The sequence below is a fragment of the Pyxicephalus adspersus genome, chromosome 4 (assembly GCF_032062135.1).
Source record: "Pyxicephalus adspersus chromosome 4, UCB_Pads_2.0, whole genome shotgun sequence".
Taxonomy (NCBI): domain Eukaryota; kingdom Metazoa; phylum Chordata; class Amphibia; order Anura; family Pyxicephalidae; genus Pyxicephalus; species Pyxicephalus adspersus.
Genome location: NC_092861.1, coordinates 84,843,737 through 84,857,369, shown reverse-complemented (window position 1 = coordinate 84,857,369; position 13,633 = coordinate 84,843,737). Strand labels below are relative to the sequence as shown.

The 13,633-nt window shown below is 34.5% G+C and overlaps 1 protein-coding gene across 1 annotated transcript in view; it reads left to right on the top strand.

Annotated features, from left to right (window-relative positions):
• TRDN (triadin) overlaps nucleotides 1-13,633 on the top strand; it is a 223,256-nt gene that overhangs the window by 130,523 nt on the left and 79,100 nt on the right. Inside the window, exon 22 of the mRNA XM_072410214.1 lies at nucleotides 881-946. Coding sequence (XP_072266315.1) covers nucleotides 881-946 — 66 coding nt within the window. The remainder of the gene's footprint in view (nucleotides 1-880; nucleotides 947-13,633) is intronic.

The following is a 13,633-nucleotide window of genomic DNA, read 5'->3' as shown; positions in this document are numbered from 1 at the left end:
TAAAATGTATCTTTAAGTTTTTAGTTGGCCACTGTGTATATTTAAGGGCACATTTGGGTATATTTGGTTTCAGATATCCAAATCCGAACATTTTTCTTCCTTAAACTAAGCTGCTTAGAGGTCATAATGGTGTGGCAAATCTTTTGAAGCAGTGATGCATTTATGGATTACATTCACTTTAGGAATTAATGAAAATGTACGTGGCAGTTCTTTTTTTTTTTAAATAGAAAGATTGTAAAACAAAAATACAAGTCTAGTAAATAGTCAATAAATTCACTTCATTAACATATAAGTAGTCTATCAATGGAGAAGGCAAGTAGGAACAGAATAATTAAATTAGTAAAAGGCAGGACTGCAAAATACAGTTGAACCTCGGTTATCCGGCACCCACGGCCCAGATAAGTGTAGTTTTCGGCTAACTGAGGTTACTCTGAAATTGAGGTTTCCCAGCCATTCAACTAGACTTGTCTCCATTCACCTCTGGCGCTGAATGGCTAGGTTTCCCTTTTCTTAGCCAATTTTTGTTAGCCAATCACGTATCGGAGCAATTAGCGGAGCTCTACTGCTTTGCTGACAGCTCTGCTCTCCTGATTGCTTCTGTTGCCCTAGTAGAGCTGTAGTATGTGTTCTTGAATGCAGAACACATGCCACAGCTCCGCTAGGGCTGCAGGAGCAATCAGGAGAGCAGAGCTGTTGGGTGCCGGTTATCTGAGTTTTCTGGTTTTCTGAGTTCCGAATACTTTAGGTTCTACTGTACAATCTTACTCACTGAAGAAATAAGGTTATATACTTGTTTGGTTATATAACTTTTCTGAAACAATCATGCATAAACTAAACTTGATAGTTGTCTGCTCTGAATTTTTACTTCTATATATTTTAGCAGCAGTAGAAGAAAAGGAGAAGGTATTACCTGAGAAGAAAGACGTTGCACAAATTAAGAAAGCAGGTATGTTTAAGCTCCAGTAAAACTACTGTATTTTTTAGGTTCATCTTTAATGCATTAACACCACACAATATTATGAATCCTTTACTTAAGGTGTAACTTGAGTGCTTGTAAAAATCTGCTATAATACACATACATGTTGCTTTATTGTTTGTATTTCAATATTGTGAATTCTTTCCTTATCATTCACCCTAATGCAAAACGACAGTGGCTGGGCTTAAGCACTTAAAGCGTGTGCTCAGCTTATATGTTTTGGACAGCTGTAAAATTTAACTCGCTTTCTGTTAAGGCATCAATACTGTTTACAAATATATAAAAAAGGAATACAAATTCTTTATGATACAATATTATATGCAAAGCTTGAATCAAAAACATATACAGTATTTCCTGTTTGAATTTGCAGTAAATGTTTTAAAAAAACATTAAAACAAGACACTTTTTTATATAAAGTAACAAATGTGGTGATAGGTCTGCTTTTAGGTATAAACAACATATTGTTTAAAGCGTACCTAAACTCAGAATTTTTAGTTTACAGAAAGGGTACTGTACAAGGTTAATGTACAAAGGGTAGAAAACCCTTTTGTTTAAACTAAAAATTTGGTTCCTTTTTTTTATGTCCAACACCCTTTTTTTTTTAAAAAAGTGCAACACTGTCCCTTTAATTCTTGAGGGCGGAGGCAGAGTGTCCCAGGATACATACATCACGCATCCCGGGAGGCTCTTGGCATGCCCGAGCATCTGCGCAGAAGGAGCCCTTTCATAAATAGAAAAAAATTGCCGATCTCAAGCATGCGCATTGAGATTGGCAATGTTTTCTCAATCTATTTTACTCGATCTCACACCTCACAGTGCCAGATTGGGTGACGCAGGAAGAAGAACACGAAAGCAGAGAGGAGGATGAGGATGTCAGTGCCCAAAGACAGATACTGGGACGACGCGGGACCGATGGAAGGAACCTCCTGACAGATAGACTGATCTGTGGGATTAAGACTGATCAGCAGGACTAAGACTGATCTGCGGGAAGGTAAGTGATTTTTTTGTTTTATGTTTACTTCCGCTTTAAGTAGGCTTTGTACGACATAATTTTGTAAATGTGTTAGATTGTTTAAAGATTGTGTAACCAATTTGAAATGTTTTACTTAATGTTGAAGCTGAAAGCATACAATTTAAAGATCAATGTTATGTATGTATATATAATTAGTGTGCAAAACCTACCTAGATTAACACTAAAGATAAAGTTCAGAAATATATCAAAGTGTATGAACTCAAATAAGGCAACTCCGCTGGCTATGTTGTCCACAGATCTTATCAGTTTGTTAAGAGAGAGAAAAAATCAAGCAATTATTCCGCTTGCTTCTGTAGTAAGAGAAGTCAGCATCTTAGATGGGTTCCATACATGTTTTCCATTGCTCAGCAAGTGTCTGGTTAAATTAAACAGTTCTGCATTTGTTCTTCATAAAAAATGAAAAAAAAATGAAACCACTACAATGAACTGCAGCCTTGCAACTGTAATTGTTCTAATAATTTCATGTCGGTGAACTTTTGTTATTAAAGAATAAATGTTACTGGAATTATCATTGTGTGAAAACTAGCAGTGAACAGTTTCTTTTTAGAGGATCCACAATTATATTTCAACATGTATTTATTTTTGCTAATTTAGGTTGGCTGTTTTATTGGCTTTACACAAGAAAAAAAAAATGGAAAGATAACGGCTCTTTATGGCAGAAAATAAGTCTAGCATGACATAAAACCTTTTATTTCAGTTACTAAAACATATACTTCTTAGAAACATATTTGGTAAAAGAAGTCATGGCAATGTTTAACCATAACTTTTTAAAATACTCTCACTGAAGAGTCCAGGATGTGGGTCAGTACTGTACTTATGGTCTCTCCTGACGCGTTTTGCCCTAAACGGGCTTCGTTAGGGGATTGCCGAGACCCTAGAAATTACATTATTGATAGTATAGTATATAATTTCCACAGTATCCTTACAATTTTGACAATTTTAAAAAAAGCAGATTCATCTAAATAGTCTTGACTTACTTGGTATATTGACCTCACGAGAAGAAAGTAGAAGAGTACATTAAACCAAGAAAATGGGGAAAAGTCGGAAATTACTTGATTGGAGATTATACAATTTCATATGAAAAATAATCGCAAGTGTAAATAAACATGTTAATGTATTGGGATTAAGATAAAGAAAATATTTAGGAAATATAACTCTTACTTGGATGGCTATCTTAATGATGTAATAATTATCAATTATTCCAGTTCTAGTAGATGGAGGTATCTATAAATATATTTAAAAAAATATTTGTAGCATCACAGAATATATCTTAATTATGTAATATACATTTAATCCACAAAATAGCGTACCTACGATTTAAATATATACACTGGCTGTGGTTTTATTTTTTTATAAATCTTCAACCTATGATAGATCAATGAGAAAATAATAATGGTAATGGTTTTGTTTTATATTTTAAAGTAATGATCACATATGATAATAATAATCAAGTATAATAATAAAGTTAGATAAAAAAACATACTTCAGAAGATATGTGTTGGATCTTGTAAGCAGTGTAAGGAATGCTATCAAAAATAGGGAAGGGTATTCCAAAGAAGATCTTTTGGATTAATTGAGAGGTGCTTCCGAGTATAAACTAGGACAGAGAAAAGATTAAATATCTTTGGAAAATTAAACAGAAACTTTATGGTTAGGTGTCTTAGTAAAATCATTACTTACTGATGTGTGAGGAGGTATAGGGGAAAAAAGCTGGTGACAGCTGTCCAAACCAGGACAGCTACAGCCAGCTGCTCATCCTTAAATGGGTTCTAAAATCTAATTACTGAGTATACTGCACATGTCTGAATTGCCATGCCTATCTTGTTGATTTATGCTACTATTTAAAACAGGCTACTTCAGTTTGTTTGTGGGTGGGTGAATAAAGTTTAAAAAAAAAATAATTATAAATAAAGATACGTGAGCATGGGCTTGGCTCGTGCACGAGCACATACATGGGCACAATTATACGAATAATTAGATAGTGATGCTAGTGTAGGACCCACCTATTGCTGGGTGGGCCCTAATGGTGACATCAAACCTCTGATGCCTTCACCGGCTATAGCATCCCAGGCAGAGCTCCGAAACAGCGAGTCCTGATCAGCCCAGCACGGTTGATCAAACAGGGGTTAGGGAAGGATAAACCGGCTCTCCCTGAATTTTAAAGGAGAGACCGGGTCCTTTATAGCACCCACTATGGGGTGCCCCCGTCCCCTGTAAGGCATTAGTAGGAGAGGCAATTTATATGTGAAAAACTATGTAATAAAAAAATAAAAAATATAAAGAAGCAAAAATGTTTATCCTCAAATTATAAAATGAATTAGAAAAAGTTGTTTAAATGGAATAAATGTGTATATATGTATGTCTATATTATAATGAAAAAATGATGTGTTATTAAAGGTGTTAACAATGTAAATAAAAAAAATAAATAAAATAAAAATATATATATATGAGTTAGTTGGATGGTTATATACGAAGTAAGTCAAGCTGAAATAGAATGGGACCCATACTATATATACTCATTATACAAATTGTGTTTAAAAAATTAGATTAAAATACCTAATAACACTGTACATACACATAATACCTCTTACATTAGAAGGGTTAAGGGTGATAAATGGGTAAAGTATACAACTACATATATGACCTGTCAAAATTGGGTACCATATTAGTATAGTTACCAGTATTCATTAATATATAAATCGTAGCTAGAGAATTCTTAAGTCCATAGATATCATAAATGAATACCTCTTTTATCTCAAGGAGGTGTTATATGCAATACAGTACATGATCGATAACAAATACAAATTAGCATTATTTATAATAGTAATATTTTAGATATTGTTTCAATTTGTTCTTATTTGTGTCAATATGATTTATACTGCTCCAATGGATGTAGACAATAGCTAAAATCATAATGATGTCAACTCATGTCTAAACAAAGGTATGAGGTATGAGGTGACTCACATCAGAGATAGAGGTGATAGAAATAATAACAGTTTAGAGATATGGTTTACAAATGGAGAGGTAGCTTTAAGGATAGAAATCCATTTGGTTTCAGCTTGAAGTGAAAGTTGGTCCACACATCCCTCTCCAGGGTTAGGGGTGATATGTTCTAAAACAGAAAAAGAGATTGCAGAATTATCAAAGTTGTGATGTGTTCCTACATGGAAACTAATCGGGTTATTGACTTTACAATTTAACTTTGACTTGTGCTAAAGATAATGTAAACAAGTATAGTAATACCATGTGCTTGAAAATGTAACAATAAATGTCAATCACAGTCTAAGTTTTCCCTCACTTCCTGTCTATGTGACACAAGGATAAAAGATGACATGAGCACCTGTCACCAAGACAAGAAGATATAAGCAGCAATTAAAACAGTCACCATTATCAAAGACTACTTCACTGTGTCATATATAGGGTGGCCTCATAGTCCAGATAAGTGGATGCTGATTCTGGATGATTCCTAAAGATAGCAGAAAAGGAATATAAAGAATTGCACCGTGGAGAATTATAATTAGTAATAAATACCTACATTTTTCACACTTCCTCTATATTTGGCATGCATGCATGGAAAAATATATTTGAAGCTAGGTCGGCTTTCACAAATGTAGGTGTGTATACTTTGTACAATTTAATACAATTGTAATTGTAAGTTAATCTGCACCTAGTGTATTACTGTCTACACATGCAATTATGTTTATGTATATGTGTGTAGAATATGCAAATTTTAAACATCCTAATTTTGAATGTCATATGCATTAATGCTTGACTAAGCAATCATGGGAGGTAAATAAATGTAAAATCAAAATGTCACTGCATGTACATTTCTCTCCTGTACTTGTAGTGTACAAGTAGTGTACATTGTATGAAATTATGTAAAACTGATAGACTGCAATCATCATCAAGTCCTCTCCCACTAAACTTCACTGTCTGTCTTCCATCTGTTGGCTTTCATTTCTTCAGTCATCTAGCTTTAGCGTCATGTTTGGGTGTTACCAGGGGGGAAAACTGCATGCAAAAATGCCCACTTATCCAGCCTAAAATGAATATGTATGTGTGTATCCTAATTAAAAGGAATCTGCATTGCTTTTTTTTGCACAGTGATATTTTATGCTGGCGGTATCACATATACCTATTGTTGTGGGTTCAAGATTGGCCGGTGATTTTTTTAGCTTGAAAAAGTTACATTTATAATTAGATTTTTTTTCTAATATTATAATTTTATACAAATAAAAACAGCATAACAACGGTGAAAAGCAATACATAAAGCCAAAAATAAAACAAGCAACTATTTGTTAAAAAACAGTTCTAAAAAAAACATATTATAAGATGGAATAGTATAATGTTACTCTGGTAACTCTGTTACTCTTTTAAACGTGCTCATAAAGTGGACGTTGGGAATAAATCACTTTACCATATCTTCTTTACCAACTTCTAGGATTTTGAAGATATTTTTTATAAATCAAAAAAGAAGAGTGAAGGTATCCCTAAAACATGGTTACGCCATTGAATTATAGCAGGAATATGGCTAGATGGTTTATTTCCGACTGCAGCCATTGACTAACAGTGTTATCATTTTTTGTATTCCTTAGGTGACAACTGTACACATTTGGCAATATTGCTCTAGCTGTATGTAGTATAGAAAACTTCTTGTTTTTATATCAGGGTGAAAAAGAATGTAATGGTTCTGGAAAGGCCAGGCACTGTAAATGTTACACACAACTGCTGCAGCAGTTTTCCTAAATATTTTATAAGGGTGTTTAGGGTCATGGAGAAATTTCATGTACAAAGACACTCATCAGCTTGATGGCTAATAGAGGGGTACCTTATAACACAAGGTTGGCCTTAGTGCGGAATATGTAATAATGATAGCAGCTCCATGTTATCTTTTACCTGGACACCATTTATTTGGGTACCATACAACATTGGATTACAATATTTAGGCTATACTGCTTAACTGCACCAATTCAGAGGACTTGAATTATGCACTAATATATGGTTGTATTTTAAATGACTCCATCTCTTTGTTAGGAAATGAGTTCTCTGCTAGGTCAGCTAGGTTACCTTGCTGCTAATGGCAAGTGGTTCTGAAACCAGGCTTGGGGTTATATTTTGCCCATCACTATATATCATCCGAAGCAAGAAATATCTGTTCTACTATGGATTCAGGACAAACATAGAAATGGCATGAATTCAGCAGAAACATGTCCACGTGACTTGATTGCCCATCATCGGCCAAAGGTTTTCAAAGGATTTCAAAGGTTTTAGTAGATGGCACACAGTCCAGACATATTAGACCGCTTTAAATATTGCTATTACACATAGTGTCTATAGAATTTAGATACAATGCTTATGGTCAGTGTTTGTAGTGACAGTCCCTTTTAAATTCCTTTTAGCTTATTACTTTAATTAGTCAAAGGCTTCTTGATATCTCTGCAGTATTGACTGGCAGCACCTGTTAGCTTGAAGTGCTTTTCAGCGTTCTTTAATTGCCTCCTCTTTGATGCAAACAGGAGCATTAGAGGCTGGCAAGCAAATCATAATTGAAATGACTTTTAGATGGATTTATACTGATTTATAAGTAGGCAAGAAAAAACTCAACAAAGCAGTTTAGGATGGCAACTTGCAAAGGTATTAAAGTCATGATATGTAAGGAAAATGAAGAAGCTGTGATACTGCATTAATCATAATGTTCCAAAGGGGATTTTTATTTTTTGAAGCATATTAATTCAACTTTGATTTTATTTCTGGCTCATAATTTCAATTATCTACGCTACTAAGGTACATTATAAATCTGCATGTATAGTGTTTAATGCACAGTGTTAGAAAACTCTCTACACAGTGAGTATTCAGGAGATAAGAAACATTTTAGTTTGCGGAATTAAATTACCCACCCCCTTAGCTGATTACATGGTTAATATGGCCTACTCCAAATTTTACATCCACAATGTGCCATACTTGCCATACTTGCAAAGTGTACTCTCTGGCTTGTATAGGGAAGTCTCTCAGATGTCCCTAGACTTGAAACCTAGCCTTTTGAATTTTATGAAACCTCACTGTGGAGAAATGAATAAGGACAATTTTGGCTGGAGGATGTGTCATATCACTCAATTAGGTAAGCACCTTATAAGGCTTGTGTAACATGGGTCAAAAGGAATACCCAAGGTGGGTTTATGTACTTTGAGCCAGTAGCTACCTTTGCTGCGCCAATAGTTTGCTAGCTAGTCTATAGGTAAACATAAAATATTTTATTTATATTTGGTATCTAAAAGCTTGGTGCACATTGAAGACGTGAAGGTTTCACTAAATGGAGAAACTGCAGTATTATAACTGCAACAGCAATATTCTGATGGATATTTCAAATCCTTTCATGAACTTCAATTTTTTTTAGACATAAAAATATTCTTTCGGTATTTGCAGCATCGTCATGCCACTCATTCACAATGTGGGTCTACTATTTTACTACTTGCTAGTACCCATTTAATGAAAGGACAGGATCCAATCCAATAATAATAAATGTAATATATTCCTTCTATACATATATCTGTTTCATACATTTATTTGTTAATACACTTTAAAATGTAAACAGATATGGTATTTTGGTTTGGTTGACTTGTTAAATGAGGTATGGTGTTCCCTATATTAGTTTTGCATCAGCTAATATATATACTCTGAATGAGATTGATTACTTTGATTAATTCCCACACTCTGCTTGGTATATACACTTCCTTTCATTTTCCCCTTTCCATAACTGTTTTTCATGAGTGCTCCTTCAGATTGCTGTGCATTTAATATATTATTCTTGCTAATATAGTCTAAATATATCATGTTGGTTCTATTTTATTTATGCATTGCCATATGCATGATTTCTGTATGTATGTATATGTTCGCTATTTTAGTGTCATGAAGAGATAGAAAGCTGAAAAAATAAAAAAATAAAAGATTATTCAAAAGAACCAGCATCTCTGCAATATATGCTCATATCCTAGCATTTTATTACTTCAAAGACCATGTAAGCACAACAAAAATTACCTGATCTGTCTGAAATGCACTTAGCTCCTAAGTCCTGTTGTTTATTTATTTTACATTCAAACAGCCTTGTCAAACAGGTATAACAAACATTTTCAATTGTATATTAAACATAAAAGGAAGCAAATAGGAAAAGTTCATTGTTAGGGTTTACATGCACTTTCAGGATAACCACATCTAACTCTATTCAATACCATTTTATTTTTATTTTATAGATAGGAGAAAATGTCCTTATATCCATAGAAAAAAAACATTAAAAAACCTGTGTTCTCAAGTTTTAGCCGTTAAAAGCTTAACCTTAACTGTTGAAAAGCTGGGTTTTAGGATTACATAACTTAAACATCAATATGATTTAATTAGCAGTTATAGAACCCAAATCTTCAAGCTTTAAACATATATAGACATAAAGACACTAGATTGCAGTGACTTGACATTTTCTTTATGAAAAGCCCTTGGAACTCTTCCTTTCATATATAAAAGGAATGAGGCATGGTCATTTTTAGACTTTTAAATATTACATACTCAATGTGCTCTCTGTTGCAGTATGGGTATCCACATGCCATTCTTTTCTTCCATTGTCTATGCCAAGCGTGTGTTGACCCTTTTACCTCCAAGGAACCCTTGAAGTATTTTTCAGGTATAGAGAAACTCCTAGTAAAACCAATTTGTCAGGGGTCAGTGGGAAGAATGACCACCCCTCCTTCAAAATATCCAAGTAGATCATTTGTTTCATGTTGCTGGCTCTTGTATCAGGTATAGGCCTTATATCTATGCAGGCAACTTCTAATAGGAGGTTAATCAACATAGATTAAGGAACCCCTAACACCTCTGCAGGAACCCCCGAGTTCCAGTAAACCCTGGATGACAAATGACTGGTCTATGCCCTAATTTCCATGTTTGGTGGTGGAGTAACTCATTTTATTGGCAGACACCCTCCTGATTTGAAAGTAAGAAGGCTAGAAAAGTATTTCCAACTGAAACCTTGTAAAAGGAACTATGAATTGTTCTTAGTAGCATAAAACTGTCACCAAAATAACAGTTTCTCAAAGTGTATCTCAATGCTTGTGGCTACAATTCATGCTCTGTTCAGAAAATAGTCATTTGTAGCCACTTCATTGTGCTATAGAGACCTGAAACTGCAAATTATTAATATTATTTTAATATTACACAGTATTTATATAGCGCCTTCATATTACACAATGCTATACAAAGTCCATAGTCATGTCACTAGCTGTCCCTTAAAGGGGCTTACAATCCAATGTCCCTACCATAGTCATATGTCTTTATTACAGTCTAAGGTCAAATTTTGGGGGAAGCCAATTACCCTAACTGCATGTTTTTGGGATGTGGGAGGAAACCGGAGAACTCGGAGAAAACCCACTCAAGCATTGGGAGAAAATGCAAACTCCATGCAGATAGTGTCCTGGCTGAGATTCGAATCTGGGACCTAGTGCTGCACAGTGCTAACCTTTGAGCCACCGTGCTGCAAACAAATGTATACTTACTTCTCCTCTAGGGTCCATAATCAAAAACTTTTCAAAGAAAGAAAAAAATATTACTAATATAGTGTGTGCATGTTGCTCTTTCTTATTTCCTCATGTAAGGACTGTGAATTTATGTTTCCTTTAAAACTAAGAGATGATCAGCTGGGCCACAATTTTTAGTTTGTGGTATGTATCATAAATAGTTTGTGTTCTATACACTTAATGTGCAAGGTTAGAGTAGAAAAAAAAATATCTAAGATTGAATAATTTCTTAGCAATTTATTTGTAAGCAAACAATTTATATATAACTTTTAAAATTGTGGTCCTCAGCCAACTACAATGTGTGGAAGCATTGCTTATATAAGTAGACCCAAAAGACCAACTACTATTTTCATTGTTTAAACAGAATTTCTGCTAAAAATGTTTGTCACTTTAATATTGTGATTTATGGAAATGAAAGTACATCATTCTTCAGCATGAAAAAAACTTCTATTACATGCTGCAGTTATGTAGCAAATTCAATTGAAATGGTTCAGTAGATTTTAAAAGTGTAGAGGGAATTCTGCTGACAGGTGAATCAGCCTGATCCACTTTTCCGCTTCAAAATTGTATTTCAACTATTAAGATTACTTATTTCAAATGTGATATCAAAAAACTGGAATAGCCTTTAAACCACATCCCTTATTTCACACTTACAGAAAACTCATCAACACTTCTGCGGCAAGTCATTTTGTTTCACCAGTGTCTTTCTGGTACTGTCATTTTATTCAGTTTTAGGTGTCTGGCTCTTTAACTCTAATGTAACAGACAAATATGCAGTAGATAAAGGATATGTAAGGAACTGTGGGCTCCTGCTAACATCCTTCGAGCAGCTGTCGATTTTCTGCCACCAGAGTTAGCTTTTCCATTTTTTCTCCAGATGTAGCTGAAGTTTTGAAAAATGCCACTGACCTATTCGCACAATAAAATAAATTCTTCTCAGTGCACTGTAACACAACCCAAACAAAAAGGTTCTATATATTTTTTGTACTTTGGTACAGTTCCTGCTGTTACAAAACTATTCTGTCTTTTGGATTCTGTTACTTGTCTGTTTTGTCCTTTGTTACAATTCTGCTGCCCGGACCTGTGTCTGTCTAACCGTTCTTCTTCAATAAAGCTTTATTGACAATAGATTGTATATAGATTACTTTTGGATATTGTTTTTCTGTTTGCATGTCAGTTGTCTCCAAGAAAGAATGAAGTATGTGTACAACATAAAGCAAACCTATAAATCTTTGGTTCTGCAAAAGAAACGGAACACATTCAAGACTCCGCTTCTCTGGGAAGCTTACGTCTGCTTTTTTTGAGTCAGAAGGGTCACTGTAACCTATCACAATTTATATTTACCATAGACGCTGCTCACTTTTTCACTGTCTCACAACAACAAGATATATCCATACTCTATATTAAATGGGTTTTTTCTTACTACTCTAGAAAGAAGGTTTCCACCACCAGTTTCTTGTTCAGCCTATATTTTTGTGCAACTTGCCTGTCATTATCCTTTGTCTACAAGACCCCAAATGACTTTCCAGTTTTTCTCAACCAGTAACCGATGCACTTAGTTACAAGTTACACCTGATATTTCATTTTCATTTGACATCTAAGGTGTTGTGTATATTGTAATTTGGCTCTTTTTTAACATATTTTCTAAACTTGTCCCTTAATCCTTAGAGGAGGGTCATCTCTGATTGTGTTTCAGCTGTCAGAAAACTGTAAAAGAAAGGGAGTATCTCAAAATGTTATTATTAACAGTATTTTTAGAGCACCAGTATATTCCACAGCAAGTACATTTAATAGGGAGTTGTCTAGGAATACATTTTTGTCACATGTTCTGGCAGTTTGTTAAATCAAATCAATAATGGTGCTTTTAGAAGATGCTTATCTGGCTGATGCACCACTGTAGTATAACTCTGCCTGTTTCTGACCTTGCTATTGCATGCTGCCTGGATCGACCTTTGCCTTGTCTGGTAGACAGTTTACTTGTGTATGACCTCTGGCTCCAGATTCTGGAAGTTCCTCTGCTAGAATCTTCTTTACTGCAATTATCTGTGGGCTCCAGGTTCTCTGTTAGTCCTTTCCCAGACACCATCTCTTGCACACAGTCATGGGGGCAACTATGTGCTGGGACGTTTGCTATAGGTTAAGAGTGTGGCATTAGATTCGGGGACTGGTGTTTGGGGAGCACAGGTGCTGGACCAGGGCCTTACATTTATTTTGTCACTAATTCTATCGTCATTAGAAATTCTGGTGTCTTTATCAACTAAAATGTGCATTTAGGTGCAAAAAACAGCCACCAAAAAGAAAATGCAGCTGATTCCAATAAATGTTTCCCTTAGTATGACTTTTAAAAGAACTGTACATTGAAGTATATGGATTTTAAATTAGAATTTGTCCATTGCTTTTCTAATACATAATTCTTCAATGAAAGTTTACCAGAAGTTTCTTATTTGCCATCCTAATACTATAGCCCCATAAGGTTTCCACAAGTAATGCTTGTCTCGCTGCATTGCTTGGAGATTTATTTTTTATTCCTCCTTGTTGCATGGAATTGGTGAATTTGTAAGTGTATTTGTCAAAACATTGGCTTTTTGCACTTACTGATATATAAATGTACAAATGTATTATCAATATTGATGTCTTCTTTTTTCTGAATATTTCATTGTGTTCATGCTTCTAAAGCTCCTGAAGAAGCAGTACACGTTGAACTGTGAAAGGCATTAAGAACCTTCACAGTGCCTTTATTCCCTTCTTGCAACACCATATGATTATCTGTATTATATAAAGGTTATTTTGCTTAATAAAAGTGGAGGGACAAAAGGTGATTTGTGGAAGCATAATACAGTGCACAGTATTCCTACATGACGGGGTCATATGTATATAATATTTATATACACAAACAGGCTATGATAATATTGTTTTTCAAATAATACAATAGCTGAAAAATGATTGGATTTTTTGGAAAATAACATTTGTTGGTGTATGACTTTTTGATGCTTCCAAAAGTCTCATCAGGTTGTACAGAACCCACTTAGATACTTTGATTTTAGGAACTGACATCTTTACAGCCAC